This window comes from Corvus kubaryi, unplaced genomic scaffold (assembly GCF_017639235.1).
Source record: "Corvus kubaryi isolate FWS band 111438036 unplaced genomic scaffold, C.kubaryi_AGA036_p1.0 37391, whole genome shotgun sequence".
NCBI classification, from domain to species: domain Eukaryota; kingdom Metazoa; phylum Chordata; class Aves; order Passeriformes; family Corvidae; genus Corvus; species Corvus kubaryi.
The window spans coordinates 11060396-11084065 of record NW_024581130.1 but is presented as its reverse complement, the minus strand read 5'-3'; the positions used below and the strand labels follow the sequence as shown (position 1 = coordinate 11084065).

Genomic DNA, 23670 nt, shown 5'->3' with positions numbered 1-23670 from the left:
GGATGGATGGATGGATGGATGGATGGATGGATGGATGGATGGATGGAGAACAGCCCTGCCAAGAAGGATTTGGGGCTGCTGGTGGCTGAGAAGCTGGACATGAACCAGCCCAGAAACCCTTAACCCTGGGCTGATCCCCCAGCGTGGGCAGCAGGGGAGGGGGGGATTCTTCCCCTCTGCCCTGCTCAGGCGAGACCCCACCTGCAGAGCTGCCCCAGCCCTGGGGCCAGCAGCACAAGGACCTGGAGCTGCTGGAGAGTCCAGAGGAGGCCCCGGAGCTGCTCCAGGGCTGGAGCCCCTCTGCTCTGGAGCCAGGCTGGCAGAGCTGGGGGTGCTCACCTGGAGAGGAGAAGGCTCCAGGGAGAGCTCAGAGCCCCTTGCAGGGCCTAAAGGGGCTCCAGGAGAGCTGGGGAGGGACTGGGGACAAGGCATGGAGGGACAGGACACAGGGAATGGCTCCCCACTGCCAGAGGGCAGAATTAGATGGGATATTGGGAGGGAATTGTTCCCTGTGAGGGTGGGCAGGCCCTGGCACAGGGTGCCCGGAGAAGCTGTGGCTGCCCCATGCCCAGGGGGTGGGGTGAGAGCTCCCATCTCTGGTTTAATGCTGCCAGGTGAGCTCCAATGCCTTCCCCACATCCTGCACTGCTGGAGCAGGTGAGGATCCATCCAGGAAGGGCTCCAGGGGGTGCCAGGGAGGGCAGGGAGCTCCGGGAAACCTCAGCACACACACAGGGAGCAGGGTTTCATCCTTCCCGAGGCAGAGGGGTACCAGGATGGGGCTGGAGCCTCTTCTTCATTGCCTGTGCTTGCATGTCCTGTGTTTCAACACCAGTTTTCCTTTTTCATCTAATTTTTAACCTCCAGTAACATTTTCCTGTTTGTCTAACTTCGTGTAAGATTTCTGGGATGTGTCATCTGTGGCCCATTTCTCATTACACAGAGTCACTCAACTGGGCCAATCTCATTTTTGCTTTCTTTTTGCCTCTTGGTGCAAGATAGAAACAGCTCTTGGGTACATCTCTGCATCCCTTTTTATTCCCTCTGTCTTTCTCCAGGAGGGGATGATGTGTATCCACTGTCTTTTCCTTCTGTTGTATTATAAAGCATCTCTGCACCCAGATTTTCACGAGCCAGCTCCCCCTTTACCCCAGGCACACCCATAAATACACACCCTGACACCGTCCCAGCTTCGCTGCCAGTGAGGGAAAATTATTCAGCAGAAGGAAGGAAGACAGATTACGGAATATTTGCTGGCATTTCGAGTCCCTGCTGGGGTTTAATTTGCTGTGTTACATCGGCTGTTATTTGCTCATGCTCTGCTGAGCCCAGCGTGTGCCTCTCCGTGCTCAGCTAACGGGAGCAGCTGCTAATAAAGGTGTTGGAGGGATTCATGTCCTCGGGAAGGGGACAGGGTGCTGTCACCCAGCCCAGACCCCTGCTCTCACAGCCAGGACCATGGTGCAGGTCCCACACGGGGTTTGGGGCATTTCTGCTGCCCTGGTGTCAAAGAAAGGGTGGTGTGGGGACAAGGGGAGCATCTTAATCAGTGCTGTAAAGGTTTGTGGGATTAGCCCGGGTATAGGCAGTGACAGGACACAGGGAATGGCTTCCCACTGCCAGAGGGCAGGGACAGGTGGGCTATGGGGAAGGAATTGTTCCCTGGCAGGGTGGGCAGGCCCTGGCACAGAGTGCCCAGAGCAGCTGTGGCTGCCCCTGGATCCCTGGCAGTGTCCAAGGTCAGGCTGGACATTGGGGCTTGGAGCAGCCTGGGACAGTGGAAGGTGTCCCTGCCATGGCAGGAGTGGGACTGGGTGAGTTTTAAGGTCCCTCCCATCCCAAAGCAGCCAGGTTATTCCCCAGCCTGCAGCTCTCTGCAGTCTCCTGGGAGCAGGGAGGAGCTGTCAGGCAGGCGAGGCTGGATCCACGGCACTATTTTAGTGCCAGCAGTTGGTGTGGGACTGAGCTCAGCTCCCCCTCTGCACCCAGGGTTTGCCATGCCAGGCCTTGTTGAGGGGTGCAGTGACCCAGGACAGCACTGGGAAGAAGACTGGGCTTTGAGGACAAATCCTGCACCTGTAGCTGAAGGAATAGCAGCAGCTGGATCTGCAGCACCTCTGCCCTCTGAACAGCCACCCATCCATCCATCCATCCATCCATCCATCCATCCATCCATCACCTTCCCTGGAGTGAAACCCGTGGCTGTGTGGGAGCTGCTGCTTGGGGTCCCCTGCAATGCCCACATCAGAGGTGACCCTCGGGGAAGCCTGGCCGCCTGTGCACCTCCCCGGACTCCCAAGCACGCCTGTGAGCACCTCTGGGGGGATGGGAGAAGCAGTTTCCCCGGAGGGCTCACTTGCAGGCGCACAGGGACGCGGCGTTCTGCTTCCTGAGGGCGCAGTGCTGCTTTCCAGGGTCCGTGTCAGGGTCCGTGACGCCGCTCCCTGTCACACCCTGCCGCCCCTGCTGGCACCCGGAGTGCCGGCCCCACCAGCCGCTCGGGTCAGGTCTCCCTAACAAAGGGATTTCACACCCCTGGAACTGGGGGGGAGAAGGCGACGGGCATCCCTGAGAGCTCCAAGAGAGCAGCACTCTCTTGGCACCAGGAATTCCTTCTCTCCATCCGGAGTTGTCCAGGATGGAAAACCTGGCTCGTGCCAAGCCAGTGCCACTCGCAGGGGATACTGCCACGGCTGGCCTCCATCCAGCCGAAGGCAACAAGAACCAGACTGACCTTAACCTGCTGCTGTCTCCATGTTTGGGGGTTTTTAAATCAGTTAAGCCTTATCTGTGTTTTTATTTGATGTGTTCCTTGTCCTTTGCGCTGGATCAAAGTACTTTTCTGTTTCATTTTGTTCCTGAAGGAGAGCTGTGGATGGCTGGGATCTGAGGGCAATGGGTTTATCCTCAGTTTGATCTGCTGGCAAACCCTGCCGCATTTCAGATCTCTGCTGAGCGTTGCCTCGGGGGTCAGCCACCCTCCGCCTTCCACACATGGAAAGGAGAGCTGGAAAGGATGGGCAGGAGGACCGGAGCACTCCGGCACACCACTGGGTTTGGTTGACAAAGGCATTAATACAGCTAACCAGGGCATCCAGCCTGCCGTGGCTTCCAGCTCCATGAGCATTCCCATCCCTGGATATCCAGGCTCGGGCTCCTTTGGGTTTCCTGCCTTTGGTTTTCCACCCTTTTTCTCCTGCCTGTGAACCCCTGAGCTTCCGAGGGGCTGTCAATAATTCATCAGGGCGCCGTGGGCTGCAGCCAGGCAGGTGCCTCTGCCCCAGCACTGCCGAACCCTCCAGGGGCCAGGGGAGCTTTTGTTGCTGCTTTCATTTACGATCAAATTCACTTTATTGATCCCATCCTGGATTTGTTGTAGCAATATCTCTTGGAATGGGGCTGAGGGCAGCAACTGCTTTTTGCAGAGGCTGCAGTGGAGCTCGTAACTCGTGCCGGTCCCCTCTGGAATTCACCTCTCCTGTGCTCCGTGCTGAAGGGTTTATAAACACCACGGTTAAGGCAGTCTCCTCCTGCTCGAAGTTACATCAACCCCGCATTTGTTAATTTGTTCGAGGCTGCGGGTCCTCGCTCCTTTGCTTCTCATCATGGGGGAAATAGAATTACACAAAATAATAACGGGAAGCCTTTCACCCCATTTGCTGCGGAGATGAAAACATCTATTAGAGTGTGCTGAACAACAAGTTAAAGCCTAATGGGTTTAACGTGCCTCCAAACAATGCAGCTTCCTGAGCAGGAAGCCTGGGTACTGAACCCGACAAAGGCACCAGCGGTCCCTCGGGGAGGAGAGGCTGAGCGGCCACAGAGGAGGGAAGGAGATGTGCGGGCAGGGAGCGGCGTGCTGGCTTCCCACGGGTTGGAACCGCTTTGCGTGGCTCCGGTTAGGTGGTGCCTGGGAAAGCGAGCGTGGAGGGGTTCTTCCGGGGAGATGCAGAAACGCCGTGGGTGAAAATGGGATGCAGGAAAGGAGGGCTTCAATCCATCAGAGCCCAGCACATGCAGGGATGAGCCCCCTTGTGCAGGCAGGAGCTGCTGCCCCTGAGCCTGCAGGGAATCCCTCCTGAGGGATGCAGAGGCTGGGTCCTGGTCATGGCAGGGACAGGACTTTGCACTGCGTCCGCTTGAGCTTCGTGAGGTTCTGCAGCCCACTGGGATCCTCCAGTGCCCATTTCTGCAGCCCACTGGGATCCTCCAGTGCCCATTTCTCCGGGCAGCTGAGGTACCTCTGGATGGCAGCACAGCCATCAGCTTTGCCAGCTGCTCTCCCAGTCTCGTGTCTGCTGCCAGCTGACTGAGGGTGCCCTGTGCCCCATCACCGAGGCCATTGATAAGGACGTCACACCGACCCCAGTGATGTTTGCACAACATTGTCCTTGGCTCTGCTGAGCAGCGTTCCACCTCCCGCACCTCTGGTGTTTAACATTTTGCAGGCTGCTCTGCGGCTTTGCAGAGTTAAAGTGCTCGGAGCAAAGGAAACCCAGGAATAATTAGTGATTGCTTGGGAGACCGTGTGCCTGCTGTGGGGGTGTTGGCAGAGCACGACAGGATTTTTTGCCTGCTGAGCACAGGGAATCCGGGCCCAGCAACTGAGCATTGTGCTGAATGATTTGTTTTTGACAGGCTGACAGAATGACAAGTACGGCTCCAAGGAGCAGCTGCCCGGACGTGGCCCGGAAAACACTCTGCAGGAGCCCCTTTCTCAGTATCAAGGTAAACACCTCCTGCTTTCTCCTCGGATCACTGGCCTGGGAAAGAGGAGTTCAGCTTCCTGCAGGAGGCATTGAGAGGATTTCTGGGTACCAAGTGTATTTGGGAAATGCTCCCTGTGTTTCTCATGGCAAAAGCACCTTTGGCGTGGAGCTGTCTCCATCCCAAAGCCAGTGGTGGGGCAAGGATGTTTCAATGCAGGTTTAACTCCCAGCTCCTGCAGGATTTAACTCCAGGGAATCACAGCATGGGATGGGTTGCAGTGACCTCAAAGCCCATCCAGTCCCACCCCCTGCAATGGGCAGGACCCCTTCCACTGTCCCAGGCTGCTCCAAGCCCTGTCCAGCCTGGCCTTGGACACTTCCAGGGATCCAGGGGCAGCCACAGCTTCTCTGGGCACCCTGTGTCAGAGCCTGCCCACCCTCCCAGGGAACAACTCCTTCCCAATATCCCATCCAGCTCTGGCTTTGTCAGTGGGAAGCCTGTCTTCAAAGTCTTACATCCTCCTGGATTTGGTGCAACCTCCAGCCCTCCAGGTGAGTGTTTGAGGAGCTCTGCAGAACCACAGGCTGCACCTGGAGTGGCTCCCTCTGTCTTGCAACATCTACTCCATTCCTTTCTGGCTCAATAATTCCTTTTTATTAGTAGTGGCAGCCTTAACATCAGTTTATAACTACATTCAGTGTAGTTGGAAGCCAATTACCTGGCTCATTAGAGAATCTCACCAGACCAGAGAGCAAAAGATGACAGTCAGTCTTAAAAGCTTAAGATTTCTCTGTCACTTTTGTGGGGAAGTTTTGGGGTTTTGAGGGTTTTTCTACAAGTGCTGGTGGAGATAATCACCCTCATCCCATGTGGCAGGAGGAAAGTGAGTCACTGAGGCAGAGGCCACCAGAGCACAGAGGTTGGAGGCACAGTGGCGTATCCTGAGGCTTCTTCCCCAATCCTCTCTTCAGCCCGTTCAGCTGTTTTTATCTGGTGCTTTTTGTTGGTTTTTCTTGACTTGCCAGCAACATTATCCATAAAGATATAACCCCATTGATTTTTCCTTCAGGAGATATTTTAAAGGGGTTCAAAGGTTAAACCACTGAGGGGGCAAAGTCGGCTCTGTGAGCAGGTTCAAGTTGTATTTTGCTCTACCTGTGAAGGTAGATCCTAAAATCTACCTCAGACTGGTTTGGGCTGGAGGGGACCTTAAAGACCCTCCTGTTGCAACCCCCAGCCCCGGGCAGATGTAGAGGAAGCTCTTGTCACCAAGACCACAATTATCCTCAGCACAGGATGTTTTCCCCTCATCTCTTGGGGATTTTTTTCAAGAAGTTAGGCCTCCCTGTCCGGTTTCTAAATGACTTCCTCAGAAAACAAAACCTCCAGCCCAGGGTTCGAATGGTTCTTGCAGAAACGCAGAGCCATTGCACAATGTGGTTGGATGTGTTCGAAGTGGCCGAAGGACCAAAAATCACAGCACTGCAGTTTTTGTGTGTATTTATATCTCCAGAGAGTGTGTCACAAAAACCACCCACCACATGGCAAAATGCAGCGAAGGGGCATAGCTAACAACTGCCCTGTTCGGCTTCAAGGAGCATTATGATTTAAATGGGATATTGGGAAAGAATTCCTCCCTGTGAGGGCGGGCAGGCCCTGGCACAGGGTGCCCAGAGCAGCTGTGGCTGCCCCTGGATCCCTGGCAGTGCCCAAGGCCGGGTTGGACGGGGCTTGGAGCAGCCTGGGTTACTGGAAGGTGTCCCTGCCCATGGCAAGGGGAACTGAATGAACTTTAAGCTCCTTTCCAAGTACAGGCCCAGCCAAACTGGTTTGGATTAAACTGGAAGGAGCCGATTCCTCCCAGACCCATTTGCCCAGCACAGCCCAGTGCACAGGGTTTTGTCAGGTGCTAAGGCACAACCCCCTCTCTTAAAATACCCTCCAGAGTCCCCAGACAGGTGGAAAGAGTGTGGTGGGGACTGCCTGGTGTGGGCTGGGCAGGACGCTGTGTGGGGCTCTCAGAGCCTCCCAGGGAGGCTTTGCTGCCAAGCTGCACCATCAGCGCTACAAACAATGGGAGCCTTTGGAAGAAGCTTTGTTCCAGACCACCAGGAGAGGAAATGTTGTTGTTCAATTCCCAGGTCTGTGATTTACTGGCTGTGTGGGATGCAGTGTGTTTCTCTATTCTCCTGCACGTGCGGGGTGGGAGCAGCCATACCTTGCCGGTGCTTGGATTCTCTGAGTTGCTTTAGTTCCATGGATGTAGAGGGAAGGATTAGGAGCACAGCTCAGCCCTTCAGGGAAAAGGTGCTGGGCTGTGAGCTGGGGCTCCCTTCCAGGACCACCCAGCCCTGGGGCTGCTCCTGGCTCTCCATGGTCTGTCCTGCTGTCAGGGAAAAGGTCTTGGGAAAGGCTGGTGTCTACCAGTCCGGGTCACCTGTTGGGGCAGTCCATCACTCCCAGCAGTCCAGCAGATCCAAAGGCCAGGAAAGGTCTGCTCTTTCTTTTCCTGACAGAACACTGATGGCTGAGAGCAAAGAGCCCCTGGAGGCAGAACTGGGATCCTTGCCCAACCCACTGCAGGTCCTGTGCAGGGCCATCTTTCCTTTCTGTGCTTTACTCTGCCCAGACAGGGCAGAATAAAATAGCAGATTCCCAACCCCTTTTGAGCTGAAGAGGACACGGGGCAGTGCTGGGCAGCTGCTGAGCTGCTGTAAACCCATGAAGGTCTTGGATTCGGATTGCCAGTGGGCTGTGTGCTGTGGATGCCTGGAATAAACAGATCTGGTTCCAGCCTTTGCATCTGATGTGTTCAGGAAGCAGAGCCTGGACACAGCCAGCGACTTGTAGGAACGTAGGAGTTTTAGCAAAGCTGACTCTGGGGACGCTTTCTTCTGGCTGGCTGACATTTCCCCAGTCCAGGCACGTTGCATCCATCAGTGGTGACATGAGCCTGGGACAGGGATGGTCCTGGATGGTGGCCTGGTGTGCATTGTGCCAGCCCATCCCCTTGGGAGGTGGTGACCATATCCCAGCCCCACAGTTCTCAGGGACCCCAGGGGTTTGGCCTTCCCCTTGCCCCCTTCTGTGCTGTGGATATTCCCTGGGCTTACAGAGCAGGCCAGTTTGGCAGTGACCTCCCTTCAGGCCTGGATCAGAACGAGACAGAGCAGAAATCCAGGCCAGGCTGAGCAGCTTCTCTGTGGTGGGAGCTGGTGCAAAACACACAGAGCAGGAGCGGTGCCCTCAGGGTCTGGGCATCACCCAAGGCTGAGGGCAGCAGCTCTGGAAGGAGCCTGGGGCATGCAGCCTGTCCTGCAGGGAGATGGGTGGGCTGTGGCTGTTCAGGCTGGTTATTTGAACTCCTCTGGGGGTTGGAAGGATGCCTGGGAGAGCCACAAGGCAGCAGGGAAGGAGATGGCTCACCTGGAGGAGGGAGGATGGAGATGAGGCCAAATTATTTTCTGGGAGGTGGTGGACTTCGACAAGGTTTTCTTCTGGAAGTGGAAGAGAACCTTCACATTTTCCAAAGGAGGAGTCTTTTACATCTAGGGCTTTGTGGGAAGGGAAGGGAAGGGAAGGGAAGGGAAGGGAAGGGAAGGGAAGGAAAGCAGTCTGAATTCTTTTCCCTGACCTTCTCCTGACTTTGCCTCAAGGAGTTGTTTGTTGCTGTGTTGGGAAGGGCTCATTCCTGTCCCAGAAGAAGCTCCCAGCACTGGGGATGGCTGCCTGCCTCTGGCTGAATGGGAGCAGGAACGTTGTGCAAGCTCTCTTCTGCTCTGCATCCTAGGGACAAGGCCAACACAAACAGGCGCCATCCCAACTGAAGGAATGTGTTTGTCCAAAGCCACTTCTCAGCTGAAGGAATTACAGCCTCCCTGCAGATGCTGACCCTGTTGGTTTTTTTTGGCAGAGGGCTATTTCATGGCTCTGACCTAATTTCAGAAGAGTTCACTGGTGGCAGAGCAGGGGTGATATTTCCAAGCCTTGTGGTCAGAGGTTTATGTTGGATAACGGTGCCTTTCTGAGGGGGATGCAGTTTTTCGTGCTGCAGCTCTCAGTGACCCTCAGCTCTCGGTGACCCTGCTGGGGGCTCTCTTTTTGTGTTGGCAGTTCTTTGTGTTCTGCCACGGGCTGCTGCAGCTCTCCCAGCTCCTGGTCTCCGGCTACCTGAAGAGCTCCATCTCCACCATCGAGAGACGCTACGGCCTCTCCAGCCAGACCTCAGGGCTGCTCGCTTCCTTCAACGAGGTGAGTGCCGCCAGCCCCCCGTCCCTGCTGAGCGCTGTCCCGTGCTCCTCCCGTTGCCTGGGAGACATTCCCGCTCTCTGTCCCTGCAGGTTGGGAACACGCTGCTGATTGTCTTCGTCAGCTACTTCGGCAGCCGCGTGCACCGGCCGCGCCTCATCGGCTGTGGGGCCATCCTCGTGTCCCTGGCCGGCTTCCTCATGTCCCTGCCCCACTTCATTACAGGGCCCTACGAGTACGACCAGTCTGTGGCCAGTAAGTGCTCCAGAAACTTGGTTTAGGCCTTTTGGGGCAGAAGGAGGAAATAATGGGATGACAGGATGGTTTGGGTTGAAAAGGACCTTAAAAACCATCGTGTTCCACCTCTGCCATGGGCAGGGACACCTTCCACTGTCCCAGGTTGCTCCAACGTGGCCTTGGACACTGCTAGGGATCCAGGGACGCCACAGCTGCTCTGGGCACCCTGTGCCAGGGCCTGCCCACCCTGCCAGGGAACAATTCCTTCCCAATATCCCATCTACCCCTGCCCCCTGGCAGTGGGGAGCCACTGTGAAATGACCTTCCCTCCAGGCACTGCGAGCTGCGAGCTGCAAGCTGTTGGCTTCTCCTCAAGAAATCTTATTTTTCTAGGAATGAAATCATCTCAGCCTTGAGAGGCAACAGCTACTTGGTGGAAAGCAGAGCCAGGGGACATGAGAATCATGAAGTCACGGCAAAGGGCAGGAAAACAATCAAAATACAGGCTGTGCCTCTGATTCCCCTTCTTTGCTGCACATCCAACCTCACCTGCCTTCCCTGGTCTAGTTGGGCTGCCTTTGAGGTTTTAGACCCCACCAGATAATCAGCCTCCCTTGAGAAACATGCAGGTCTAAATCACTCGTGGAGGGAATGGGACACGGTGGGTTTGGGATTTTCTTTCTGAAGGAAAGTGAAGGGATGAGAAAAGAAAGAAAGGAGAAAACCAATTTTTTGCCACCTTCCCAATTCCTGCCATGGAGCTCCAGCAAGTCTTTAGAAGCCTCCACTGAGGAGCTTTTGTTTGGCTCATCAGAAGAAGTGCAGCTGTTTCAGGCAACTGCAGACACCAAAGGAAGGCTGAAAAGGTGAATAACTGCTGGCTGCACATAGGGGCCAGCTGCAAACCCCAGTTTGGAAACAATGAGTTGGTGTTTCAGCAGTGCTGGTGCAGGTGGCCCCGTGTCTGAGCACTTGGAATTCCACAGGATTTGGGGCACAACCATGGAAATCCTGCTATGAGCACCCCAACCCCCTTGCCCGGGGTTCCAAGGAAGAGGAGGGTGCTAGAATCAGCACTTTCACTTAGGCAGTAAAATGTGAAATGAGTTCTCATTTCCTGGGTAGCCACTCACAAAATTTGCAGGTTTGCTCATTTACCTGTATTGGAAGGTCAGTCAAAGGTCCTGGGAGTGACCTCAGCTCCACTTCCTTGATGAAGGTGGCTTTTCATGGCACGTGAACCCATCTCTGTGAACATCAGTGGAGTGCTCTTTGCACCTTCTTTGTATTTTCTTTCACCTAAGGATAAGATAAGGACATGGAGTTGCTGGAGCAAATCCAGAGGAGGCCCTGGAGCTGCTCCAGGGCTGGAGTCCCTCTGCTCTGGAGCCAGGCTGGGAGAGCTGGGGGTGCTCACCTGGAGAAGGCTCCAGGGAGAGCTCAGAGCCCCTTGCAGGGCCTAAAGGAAGAAGTTCTTTCTCCAGACCGAGCTCCTCAGACCTTTCCCCTCGCCACTGCAGGCACCTTCAGCAACACCACGGACCTGTGCCAGCCCAGGGCCCCGGGGGCCTGGGCCAACCTGAGCGCTGCCAGCTGCACCCCCCACGCCTCCAGGGAGAACCACGAGGTTCTCCTGGTCATGTTCATGGCCCAGGCACTGCTGGGCATCGGTGGCGTGCCCATCCAGCCTTTCGGCATCTCCTACATCGACGACTTCGCCAGCGAGAGGAACTCCCCCCTCTACCTGGGTAAGGCTGGGCTGCTTGGGAGGGGGAGAAGCCAGGGTGGAGGTGACAGCAAGGCCAGCCAGGACTAATTTGCATTAATGAGAGCAGGGTTCGTTACAGCCCTTGTGCTCTGCCCAGAGCCAGGAAAGTTTCTGCAAAAAGAGTTTACCTGCTTCAGGCTTGGAGAGCAGGAGAGCTGGGAAGCACCATTTGGGGCAGATGCTGGGGTTTTTGGCCTGAGAGATAACCTGGAGATGGAGTTAGTAACCATATCCTCCTCCAAAAAGGCTTCAGGAAGGACAAGAGGGACAATCTGATCTCTGTGGCAGCTGTGGGCTTAAGGGGCAGCAACGAGGACTCTGTTTAGATGTTAGGAAAGTGATACAACCCAAAGGAAAGCAGGTTCAACCACCCAGGAGATGGGAGAGTATCCTTCAGAACAGCTTGGGCACAGGCCCAAAAGGGCTGTCCCAGGGTGATGGGATGGACAAGGTGGTCCTTGCAGGTCCTTCTAGTCCTCTCCCAGCTGTTGCCTGTGACAGCCTTTTGAACTGAATGGAACAGCAAAGGTAGATCAGAAACAGGTCATTACTGTTAAAAAACGGAAGCACAGCATCAAATTTTGCTCTGGTATATGATCCAAACCAGGTAGGAGTTGAATCTTACATGTGGGGATTTCTTTCATCAGTAATTCATGGAGGAGAGTTCACTGATAAATTTTATCTCCTTAACCTTGTAACAAACCTTGGTGTTTCCTGGATTACTGATGCCAAGGGGCACATCTTGTTCCTGGGAGTATTGCAGTCCTTCTAGGAGGCTGCAGACAAGCATCAGGAAAGGTCTGAGCCGTGCCAAAGGGAATTCCATGTGTGAAGGGAGTATAGGGAGCATGGGGCTGTGCCTCTTGGGGATTAGAAAGCTGCCGGGGAAGTGGGCTGTGCTGGAGGCAGGCACAGCAGAGCCTGGTCCCCGTGGTCCCTTCCCCCAGGCTGAGCCCTTCCCCGCTCTCGTACCTCGCAGGAATCCTGTTCTCCGTGACGGTCATCGGCCCGGGGGTGGCCTTCATGCTGGGCTCTGCCATGCTGAGGTTCTACGTGGACATCGACAAAGTCGGCGCAGGTGAGGGAGCGGGTCCTGGGAGAGCTCCTAAAGCAGAGGGGCTCCCAGCCTCCTGTGGGTTCTGTGCCCTGTGCCGGTGGGGCAGAGGGGCATCCAGGACATCCCTGTCCCAGCTGTCTCCATCCAAAGGGCTGAGTGGCTCTTTGGACGTCCTGGGGACAGCAGTGAAATAGGAAAGAGACAATGAAATGTGATTTAGTGCTGGGATGATCGGCGGCAAACGCTGCTCAGACCCCAGAACTGATGGTCCCTGGGTTGGGAGCCACCACCTTGGGGCTGATTGATGTCGGGGGTGGCTGGGGCCACCCTTCGGTGCTCTGGGCTCCCTCCCTTGTCCCAGCATTGGTCTGATGCCCCTCTCCCCACTTGTGTTGCAGCTGAGGTGCAGCTCACCAACAAGGACCCGCGCTGGGTCGGGGCCTGGTGGCTCGGGTTCCTGGTGGCCGCCAGCCTGGTGGCCGTGTCTGCCCTGCCCTACTTCTTCTTCCCACGGGAAATGCCGAAGGAGGTAGGAGAGGTTCTGCACACACACACACACACCGCGGTGCAGCCAGAATGTCAGCCACAGGGACTGGAACCAGGATCTGTTCCTTAGGAAGGGAAGGGTGCAGTCTCAGATTTTCATGTTTCCATGAGAGGGTTGCAGGGGAGGTAAAGGGCAGCCAGCTTTGTCTGTGCTGGCAGCTGAGAATTCCTGAATTTTGGAGGTAGAATTGAAATTCCATCACTGGGCTCCTGGAAGACAAGGACACCCTTTTCCATAGGAGAAAAGGACTTAGCCCCGTGTTTCAGGTGCCAATGAGAGGCTGCTTGGGCAGGTAAAGGCAGCCAGACCTGTCTATCCTGGCAGGATTTTTCAGGAGCAGTCCTTGGACGTTTTAAATTACTATGACATTTCTGAAATTTGAGCAGTGGGCTCCTGGAAGACGCTGGGAGCTCTTCTTCAGCAGCCGCTGGGGAGCAGGGCCAGGGAGTGGCCGTGCATGCCTGGAGTGCACAACTCGGGAGCTTCCCCAGCGCTTCCCTGGCTGCGCGTCCCGGCGTGTTGGCAGCAGCGAAGAGAACAGGCTGTGCTTGCAGAGGAGGCACTTTCTGTGGGTTGGGATGCTGCTGAAGCTGCTGGGACATGCTCAGGAGGTGAAGCTGTGCTCATCTCGGTGTCTTGGCCATGCTCTGAGTGGTATCATTGCCTTGATGCTTTGAGGCAGCATCAAAACCTTCCTGTCCAAACAAGTCCGTGCACCGCTGCAGAGTAATTCTTCACTTCTCCTGACACTGCCTGAATTTCCACAGGAGTGAGTGGAGATTTGGGGTTCCCCGACCTGTTTTACCAGTTCAGCTTGGGGATGCAGTGATTTACTCCTGGCTGACACGAGCTGTGAGGTGATGGGCTGGGAACTGCTCTGCGCCTGGCAGAGTAAAGGTGATCCCAAATGCAGTGTGCCTGACTGATCCTCCTGCAGCCTGAGTTGCTCTGAAGCCTTGGGGATGGTCTGTGTTGGCAGGGCCTGCTCAGTTTGCCAGGGTGGCACGCTCCATCGTAGGGAAAAGTTCTTCATTAGGGCTGATGGGAATATTAATTTCATAAGCGGCTCTTGAGAGAAAATAATGCACTTCCAACTAAAACAGCTGCACTTTCTGGCAAGTGCTGCACTCTGAGCAGTTTGGAAGAGTTGAAGGGGGGAATGGGTGGATATTGATTTAAGAAAGAGCAGGAGGATTTCACCCTGCTCTGCTGGCTGGGATCTGTGGGAACGCTCCCACATGGCCGAGCACCCACGTATCCATCTGCAGCACGTGAGTTTCTTGAATTCTTGGATTTCTCTCCATTTTGCCATCCCCCTCAGAAAGCTCTTGGAATCTGCTGAAAGTTAAAAATAAGAATAGGAAAATACAGTAAATGATAGCCAAATTCTGCCCTCCTTGAAGAATGGGAGGCACCGGGGCCAGCCACACCTGTCCAATGGGGGTATCAGCACCAGCAGCAGCAGCAAGGGGCCCTGCTTTAAAAATTCAGATAAAAGCCTCTGTAGAAAGTTTGCCAGATGCTGTTGTGGGTAACACATGTGGGCTGCAGGAGCACTCCAAGATTTGTTGGAAATCCGCGGTGTCGTGGATGTTTTTCTGTATGTGTATATATAAATTTATATATATGTATGTATGTATGTGTATCTAAAGATGTACATATGCATATATATGTATATAAGACCCTTTCTCTGGCTTGCCCTTGGAGTAAATCAGTGTTTGGCTAAGGACACAAAAGTGATGGGTTTTCCATCACAAAGGGCTGTGGATTCAGGCTGGAGTTGCTGGTGGTGTTAGTCTGGAGAAGGGAGATCTTCCAGTGCCTAAAGGGGCTCCAGGAGAGCTGGACAGGGACTGGGGACAAGGCATGGAGGGACAGGACACAGGGAATGGTTTCCCACTGCCAGAGGGCAGGGATGGACGGGATACTGGGAAGGAATTGTTCCCTGTGAGGGTGTGCAGGCCCTGGAAGCTGTGGCTGCCCCTGGATCCCTGGAAGTGTTCCAGGATTTCTGACTGTCCAAAGCAGGAACAAATCTACCAGCAGAGCAACCACAAGCTGCAAGTACTTGAAGAAATCAACTGAGCTTTTCCACACAGCTCGTAGAGCCCCAAAAATTTGTCTTACCTACAGCAGATGCCTTCGGGCTCGGCATGGGAACAGCCCATGCAAAAAGCTCTGCTCTGCTCTGCCCAGAGGCAGCTGAGGTGTTCCTGCACCAGCAGCTTGGATTCCATTTCTGGCCACCCTCCTCAGTGGGCATCACGCAGCGAACACTGGGTATCACCCAGCCCTCCGTGTCTTCGGAGACTTATCTGCCTCCTCCCACCAGCCAGGACACATCTACATCTTTCATTCCACAGCCACATTTCAGCTTCACCTTTTCTTGATGAATTCTTCCTTTGAAGTTCCTGCAAGGGCTCGTGTTAACATTAATGATAATGTGGGGCTGCTCTTCTGATCTTTTTTTTGTAAATTAGTCACTCCGAGCCCAGAACATCTTTATTTCTCTACTTTGCTGCCTGTCGGTAGGTTTCTAGCACCAGAGTATCCTGAATAATCCTGTTTGGGGGCTGATCACAGCAAAGCCATGAAGTTGTCATGAACCCAAGAAGGGGATGAGGGGATGAGGCTTTTATACTGGAAAAACTGTTTTCAGTCAAGAACAGCTTTTTTTCCCAGTAATTCCAGTTTAATCCTGCCTCCATGAGCCTGGACCATTTCTTGCAGTTGTGTCCTGGATTGTGAGGAACTTGAAGCACTCTCCAGTTGCTGTGTAGCCAAAGTTTAGCTCATGCTTTGCCATCTGCTGGTGTTGCTGCATCCCAAGCCAGGCAGCTGTATTGTCACAATATTCCAGTATTCCTGGGCCACAGCCTGTGTCTGTCCTGCAGCTCTGAGGGTGACAAGGAGAGGGACTGAAAGGGGGAAAGCTGCTCTCAGCAACGCCTCAGACAGAAACAGGAGCACTGTCCTTGCTCAGCATTTCTTGTGTGCAGGACCTGTCTTGGCCACCCAGATCCCTCCCGCTGCAAGTTTGCTTTGGGACACTCCAAACACAGAACCCAACGTCTCCCAAATGCCAGAGGGGCTGAGTGACACTGAGTGACACTGAGTGACACTGAGGGACTCTTCCTCCTGGCTGGGACAAACCTCCCTGCCATGTCAGCACTCGGCATCCACTGACAGATGCCTCGAGACAAAGCCCCCATGGATTTCATGGGAAGCAGGTCTGCGTGTCCCACTCATATCCAAGCTCCCATGGATTTCATGGGAAGCAGGTCTGTGTGTCCCACTCGTATCCAAGCTCCCATGGATTTCATGGGAAGCAGGTCTGCATGTCCCGCTCCTGTCCAAGCCCTGGTGGCTCCAGTTCGCTGTCACACAACCCCTCTGGACACCAGGTCACTCCTCAGTGCTCTCCTCCTGAACCTCACTGGCAGGAGGTTTCAAAAACTTATTTCCCTCCGTGTTGCAGGGACACCTTCCACTATCCCAGGTTACTCCAGCCTGGCCTTGCACACTGCCAGAGATCCAGGGGCAGCCACAGCTGCTCTGGGCACCCTGTGCCAGGGCCTCCCCACCCTCCCAGGGGACAACTCCTTTCCAATATCCCATCTGTCCCTGCCCTCCTTCCTCTTAAAGTCATTCCCCCCTGTCCTGTCCCTCCCTGCCCTTGCAGAAGTCCCTGTCCAGCTCTCCTGTGGGCCCCCACTGGGTGCTGGAGATGGAGCTCTTTCTCTGGGAAGAGGTGCTGTGATGCTCTGGGTGCCTCATTAAAGCTCCAAAACACCACCAAAGGCAGCCTAGGAGTACAGGGCATGATCTGAGGAGCAAAGAGGGCAAAGTGGAAGGACAGGCTTCAGGAGTGGGCTGGGCTCTACATGTGGATTTTCCCCAGGGAGCTTTAAAGTCAGGCACAAACAGCAGCTAAAAATAATCCTCCCATTCAATGGGAGCAAGGTGCCCCTCCGCTGGTGATGTTAACACTCCTGGAAATAGGGTCCCTGGAGGGACCCGCACGTGCTGCAAGAGGCAGAATGAAGTGTTTGTGGGGAGCGTGACCTTGTCAAAAGGAAAGTAATCCTTTTGCAAGCTGTGAGGTTTTACACTTTGTTTGTCTAATATGAAAATAACTTCTCTGACTTTACTGAGCTGGGAGTGCCAGGTCCTGTTCACAGCCAGAGGGAAACTCTGCAGACACCTCAAATAAACAAAGAAAACCTCTCTGTCACAGAGCAGGTCATTTATCCCTGTTTCCATGGGTGTATTTGGATAAGCCCAGGCTGCTGGCACCTCTGGCTGCCCTTCTCACAGGTGCAGTAGCAGGTGGGGAGAGCAGGAGCTGGCAGCAAAAGCTGCTTTCATTTTCCTTTCCTGCAGAGCCCTGCTCAGCCATCCCTGGATTTATTCATGTCTGTGCAGGGAAACTGGGGATTTCCCCAGGCCAAGGTCAGGCTGGGGATGCTCTTCCTGGTGCAAAGTGTGTGGGAGCTTCATTCTCCTTCCTCAGAAGCCTGTCTGCCTCCTCCATCCCTGGAAGACTGGAAGTGATGCCAGTGGACTCAGGGAATCACAGCATGAGTTGGGTTGCAGGGACCTGAAAGCCCATCCAGTGCCACCCCTGCCATGGGCAGGGACACCTTCCACTGTCCCAGGCTGCTCCAAGCCCCATCCAACCTGGCCTTGGACACTGCCAGGGATCCAGGGGCAGCCACAGCTTCTGTGGGCAAAATCTTCCATACAGATAAAATCTCATTGCAAAAATGTGAGATGCAACGAGTGGCACCAAGAAATGGAGTCCTTTAAGGAATCATCCAAGAAAACCCAAGTATAGGGGCATTTTGCAAGCTTAGTTTGTTTCTCCTTGGCATGATGCTGGGGCAGGGCTGAGCAGCCAGCCCATGCTACTGCACCTTCCAGCTCCAGCTTGACAAATTCCTGCCATGAGAGTGCCAAAATTCCCTGTGGCAGGAGCACAGCATCCTCCTCAGGGCTTGGGCATCGCTGATGGCGCAGCCAGCAGCATTCCAGCACCATTCCCGTATCATCTGCAGCAAGCAGGCAGGATTTCTGCTTTTCCTTTTGCCCCTGCTTTCCTTCATCCCAGAGGAATGTATTTCCTGATCCTTTCAGGCAGCAAAAAAATATACCAGGGCCAAGGCAGCACGGGGAGAGGAGCTTTCCTCCTCTGTGAGGGCTTTGCTCCCTGTGCAGGCAGCTGCTGCTCCCGAGCCAGCACGGAAATGTCCCTTGCAAGGGTCACCCGCAGGGACAACCCAGACTGGGGAATTTGGGGGGAGTTGCGTTTTGTCTGGACGTGCCGGCTGTTGACTCTCAGAAGTACAAACAGCTGGAAGCTGAGGAAGCCACAGTCAGGAACAGCTTGAATGTATTTTTGGAAAGTGCTGCAGTTTCAGAGCAGAGAGAAGAGCCCCTGTAACGCAGTTGAAAAGTGAAAGGGAGCCGGATTTTATCTTTGCATTTGAAAAACGTATGAAAGCCTGAGCTCCAGCCATAAAAAACAGGAAAGGAGTTTCATTGCTTTTGCCCTTAAAAAAGGGCACGTGGCACCTGCAGCACAGACACTGTGACCTCGCTGTGGTTTAATGACCACTCTCAGTTTCAGAGCACAGGAGGTGATTTTCGCCCAAGAGCTGCCTGTTTCTCTGTGTCCATTACAAGTCTCTAATTGCTGTTGAATGAACTCGTTTGTCCAGCCCAGACTGGTGCCAGGAGCTGCAGCAGAGCTGCTGAGCTGAGGGGGGTGGCAGAGCCGGGCTGTTGGCTCTGGCTGTTGGCTCTGGCTGTAAGCACTCTGTGGTTTCCCCTGAGCCCTGCCCTGCCACCCCACAGGCACAGCCCCACAGCTCCTCTAATTAATGCCCTCTGCTCCTGTGATTCCCCTAAAAGCAGAGCAGGGGACCCGAAGCACATCCCAGAAATCCTCTGCTCCTTTGGCTTCCCAGTGCCGTGGGGTGTTGGACACTTGGCCGAGTGGGGCTGCAATGGATCTTCCACGCTCTGAACCCTCCAGGGCTGGGGGCTCCACCACTGCCCTGGGCAGCCTCTTGGCTCAGGAGGTGACAAATGTTTTGCCTCCATCCCAGACCTCCTGCTTGCCTGGATACACTTTCCTCTTACAATTGCTGCCTCTTTCCTGCCCAGCAGCTTTTAGGGAACACAGAGACACAGGGAACTGCTCATCCTCCATCCAAACTGGTGCCCAAAGCTGTGCTGGTGGGGATCCAGCTGTATCCCTCTTGGGTGCCTGTGCCTGTCCCCACACACAGAGGTACAAGAACTTCTGGGGCAGAAAACCATCCCCCTAAGGGTATCCAGCTTTCCCTGCAAAGGTTTGCACCTCCTGAATTTGTGTGAGCTGAGCACACGGTGTGCTGTGCCTGGGGAACGGCACAGCTTGATATTGATGAAGTGTGATCCACTGCTGTCAGGAAAGGTGGGAAAACTTCCCTGCAGCATGGATATATGTCTGGATGCTCTCAGCCCCATTGGAAACCCGGTGGTGTGGGCTGGGAGCAGCAGCTGGACATGGACAGGGATGGCCAAGGCCAAAAACATCATGGGCTGCTGTGTGTCATGGTTTGGGAGAGAAAAGGCGAGAGCAGGGGAAGCTCTGTCATGATGTGTGCAGTGACAGCCTCTGGTGTGTCCCCAGGTGGTGAGAGGGAAGGACAGTGGCAGCAAGAAGAGGGAGGACATGCTGAGCCAGCTCAGGTCGAGATCCAAGCACATGGAGAGCCTCTCCCTACCGGAGTTCATCAGACGTAAGTGTGGAATGTCCCGATCCCACGCGGATGGCGACTCCCTGCTGGCACAGACAGCTGAGCTGGGGCCGTGCTGGGGCTGCAGTGCTGCCAAGGAACAGGGATGTTCCCACCTATGCTCAGCCCAGCTCCTGGATGGGCCCTCGAGATGCACCTTAGGCTCAGTGTTGGGTTTAACCCCTCTGCTCCTAGCAGATGTGGTTCACCTCACCCAGACTGCCCTGCTGCACCTCATGCCAGCCAAAGCACCTGGGCTTGGTCACTCTGAGTGTCACATGTCTTCCCTGGAAGTGCCCAAGGCCAGGTTGGACAGGGCTTGGAGCAACCTGGGCTAGTGGGAGGTGTCCCTGCCCATGGCAGGAGGTGGGACTGGGTGGGCTTTAAGGTTCCTTCCAGCCTAAATCCTTCTGTGACTCTGTGATTTATGGCTCAGGTGGGCAGTAGGAAACAGGCCAAGATCTCGCCAGAGCCCAAATCCAGGCAGGGAAGAGGGGTGCAAGCTGTGAGCCTGGAGCAGGGCCATGGCAAGGGAGAGACCCCCTTCAGTCAGAGGGGCTAGGGTGCATCCAGCTGCTCTTGCTCAGTCCTCAGGCCATGGCAGGAATCAGACCCACAGCAGTGCTGGCAACTTTCATCCCCAAAAACCCTCTTCAGACCTGCTCCTCCAAGGCTGGAGACAATATCCAAGCCAGGCTGACCTCCTGTCCCACTGAGGACGGCCAGCGCTGCCTGGGGCCAGGGTCTGAGCAGCTAAAATCAGAGACTGGGATTTGAATCCAGTGCAATTAAGTTGTTTGGAAATGAGTGGGCTCTTTGTGGTGAAGGGGATCAGCTGGGCTTTAGTCTGTGGAGGCATCTGCTAATGGTTGGGATGTTTGGGGTTTTTAAATACACTGCACTTTGGCAACTACTTATGAAAAGTGGCCCTCTGAAGTCACTCCGTGTCAGCTTCCACCATATTTCCCAGCTATTATCCCGTTAACTTATTGGAAATCCTCTGTGTTCTGAACGTCAGTGCAGGGCAGGCACAGCCAGGGAGGCGTGGGCAGGTTTTCCTCCCGCTGGTGGCAGCGTTTACTCGTCAGCCTAATGCTCAATTAGAGGAGGCGGTCGGGGGTTTCTTCCCCCCCCGACCTTGTTGCACTATCATTTATAATCCTGTGTGATGGCAGCGGCTGCGTGGGAACAGATTGATAGTGCTCAGATGGGATTTTCACACCAACACTCTGCTCTGTGCCTCTGAAACACGAATGAAAATGAGCTCCCCGCTCCCGGGAGGAGAGAGGAGGAAATATCTTACCCTGCTCCAGCTGCAGCTTTGGTTTGGGGCTTGCATCAGTGTTGCTGTGTCAGGGCTGTGGTATTAAATTCATTATTTCAGAGAATTTATCCCCCAAAGCCCAGTTCTGAAACAAATGAAGCATCTGGTTTTTGTCAGGAGAGCAATCTTGCTGAAATCACCAGGATCTCCAGTACAAAACCCTGTTTAGAGCCAGGAGCAGGGTGACAGGTAGTGTGTGATGGTTAGATGGGACAGTTTGGGTGAAGCCTAAAGACTTCAGGGCTGGCTCATCCACGAGTCACTGGAAAGAGAATTTTCTTCCCATTCCATCACTCTCCTGCTTGTTTTGTTTCCTCTCTCAGTTTCTATTTTTACTATTATTTTCTACGCGATAATCTATGAAAGCAGCATTTGGAGATTGTCCGGTCTGAATCACCTTGGAAGTGTCCAAGGCCAGGTTGGATGGGGCTGGGAACAACCTGGGATAGTGGAAGGTGTCGCTGCCCATGGCATGGGACTGGATGGGCTTTGAGGCCCCTTCCAACCCAAACCTTTCCACGATTATGGAGAAGGAAATGCCTTTTGCCATGTGTTCTGTTGCTCTGGGGATAACCAGAGGGCAAAATCAGGCTTGTGGGAAGTTTTGCCATGTCCTGCAAGCAGAACAAGGCTGGGCTGGAGCCCATGCCATGAGGTGCTCCTGGGGGCTCTGGGCCTCTCTGGGGCAGGGTGTGAGGGCAGCGCGCTGAGCCCTGGAGGCTCTGCCTTGGGCAGGAAGGGCCTTTCCAGCCCCGTCAGCGATAACAGGATGGAGCTGTGTGCAGGATAAGGGGCTCTGGGGACGTTCCAAGCACTGAGGTCAGTCACCCCAGGAGGGAGCAGCTCTGCTGGCTGAGTCCCTCAGCGCTGGGGACATCAGGCCTCCATGGGGAATGATCTTGGCTCTCGCACAGATGCTCTCTCTGTGGGACACTGGCTTGCACCCCCACCACCACCAATTCCTCCTTCTGCAGGCACGGGATCTTCCTGCAGAAATAAAAATTGTAGGATTTAGCTTGCCTGAAGTAATTTCCATTGCTAATTTCCAGGCTTCTGTTGAAAACAGCTGGGAGGATGTGCCGATTCTGCTGCACATACTGGGAATTAGCCCATTAAAGGTGATCTTCAAAGCAATTGGAACGCTGCACTCGTGACTCGTTTGTTTCCCTTATGGTCCCTAGAGGCAGTTTCAAGGATATTTTTTGTTTATTATTTTGAAGTTTCCACTTGTTTTTCCTGTCTGCCCAGCTTCCTCTCTGGAGCTGTGAGGAAGATCCAATTAGTGCTGAGGTGGGGATTGCAGAGGATGGGAAGTCTTGCTGCTCCCACCATGAAGTGGGGACCTGCTCAGCTTTCTACCTCCGAGTGGTAAAAAGAGTTGCAGCTTTTTACCTCTGATCTGGTGGGGCAGAGGGGGTGTGGTTTGGGTGAAAAGACCAAAGGCCTACAGGGAAAAGAACTTTTTGGTGGAAGATTCCCACAAAAATCAGATTTTTCAGCAAGCAATCTGAGGTTTCCTATCTGTAATATGGCTCAGAAATTCCAGGAATATGCTTCGAAGATCAGGACCTTTAGTGGTACTTGAAAGCAAAACCATCTCCCCTCTTGGGTTCACATTGGTGTAACGGAGCTCTTTCCCTCTCCACTGACTGCCAGCCTCCACAAGGTCAAAATTCCAGGGTCCCTGACCATGCCTAGTATGCTTGGACCTGCTTTTGCAACTCCCTAAAATTTTGGGCTGCTTGCCTGACCTGAGGGCAGAGTGCTGAGCAGGAGAGGCGATGCTGCCATGAGTTTGGGGAGTTTTGCCTTTGCACATGGAGGACCCTACTGCACCCACAGAGGGTCCTTTTGCCCTCCACAGAACATTTAGGACAGCCAAAATCTGTCCCCATCTGGGGACAGCTCCCAGACAAGCCCCAGGGAGGCCTCCCCACCGCAGTGCCCTGGTGCCACTGGGCTGGAGCTGATAGAAAGATTGTCCCAGTTGTTTTTCAGCTGCCGAGAATTAACACCATTAATTTATGGCAGTCCTTTGCATTAATCCTCCCTGTTAATTCCTTATCTCTGCTCCAACATATTGGCTGCCCGAGCCCTCCTCTGGGAAACTCACCAGCAGTTCGTTCGGAAGTTGCCCTTTGCGTGCCAGCCAGAGCAGGGGAAGGCAGCGGGAGAGCAGCAGCAGGAGCAGAAAGTGGGGTTGGGATGTGCAGGAAGGGGAGATCGCTCCAGGATGGACAGCTGCAGCTCCCAGCTGGCAGCACCGGGCACCCCGTTCCCTGGCAGCTGGGGCTGCCTGTGCTGAGCTCCGTGGAGACCTCTCCTGCTCAAGGGTTCAGCCCTAGAGCAGCTTGCTGGAGCGTTTCTTGCCTGTAATCAAAAAATGCATTTTTCATTATTGAAACAAAAAGGACACTGAAATTGCAAGTGCAGCAAACAAATAAATTAACTTTTAGTGACTTCCCATGTACTTTTGTGTTTGTTTTAGCAGAAGCCCTGCCAGAAAGCTTCAAGGAAAGGGGTGGAATGAGATGAGCTTTGCAGTCCCTTCCAACCCAAACCCTTCTGTGGTTCCCTGATTAATATTTTGGTGTACCCCTGCTCTCCATGGTACAGGTGCCCCCTTGTCCTTTCAGGTTTCCCTGTGGTGCTGCTGAGGAACCTGCGGCATCCCGTGTACCTGCTGGTGGTGCTGGCTCAGGTCAACATCTCTGCCATGGTTGCTGGGTTAGCAACGTTCATGGGCAAGTTCCTGGAGAGACAATTCTCCCTCACAGCATCCCTGGCCAACATGATCATTGGTAAGTGTTGCTGAGCTTTTGACTCTTTAAAAAATAATCTAGAAATTAGGAAGAGTTCCTCTGGAATAAAGCCCCCCTCTCAGAATCAGTCAGAGAGTTCAGAGATCCTGCCACAGCTCCTCAGGGAAAGAGGCCTCTGAGGTCTGCAACAGATAAATCAGAATAAAGTGAGCAGAGCAGACTGGCAAAGCCC

General features: G+C 54.2%; 1 protein-coding gene and 1 long non-coding RNA gene across 3 annotated transcripts in view; one reads left to right on the top strand and one right to left on the bottom strand.

Annotated features, from left to right (window-relative positions):
* SLCO2B1 (solute carrier organic anion transporter family member 2B1) overlaps positions 1-23670 on the top strand; it is a 34918-nt gene that overhangs the window by 4156 nt on the left and 7092 nt on the right. The window contains exons 2-9 of the mRNA XM_042037956.1: positions 4639-4728; positions 8824-8961; positions 9051-9213; positions 10716-10943; positions 11943-12041; positions 12419-12549; positions 19247-19355; positions 23313-23477. Of these exons, the coding sequence (XP_041893890.1) occupies positions 4639-4728; positions 8824-8961; positions 9051-9213; positions 10716-10943; positions 11943-12041; positions 12419-12549; positions 19247-19355; positions 23313-23477 (1123 nt within the window). The remainder of the gene's footprint in view (positions 1-4638; positions 4729-8823; positions 8962-9050; positions 9214-10715; positions 10944-11942; positions 12042-12418; positions 12550-19246; positions 19356-23312; positions 23478-23670) is intronic.
* The window catches only part of LOC121669260, a 51343-nt gene continuing 49747 nt past the window's right edge, over positions 22075-23670 (bottom strand). For both annotated transcript variants that reach the window (XR_006017678.1, XR_006017677.1), the window contains one exon: positions 22075-23046. This is a non-coding gene — a long non-coding RNA (uncharacterized LOC121669260). The remainder of the gene's footprint in view (positions 23047-23670) is intronic.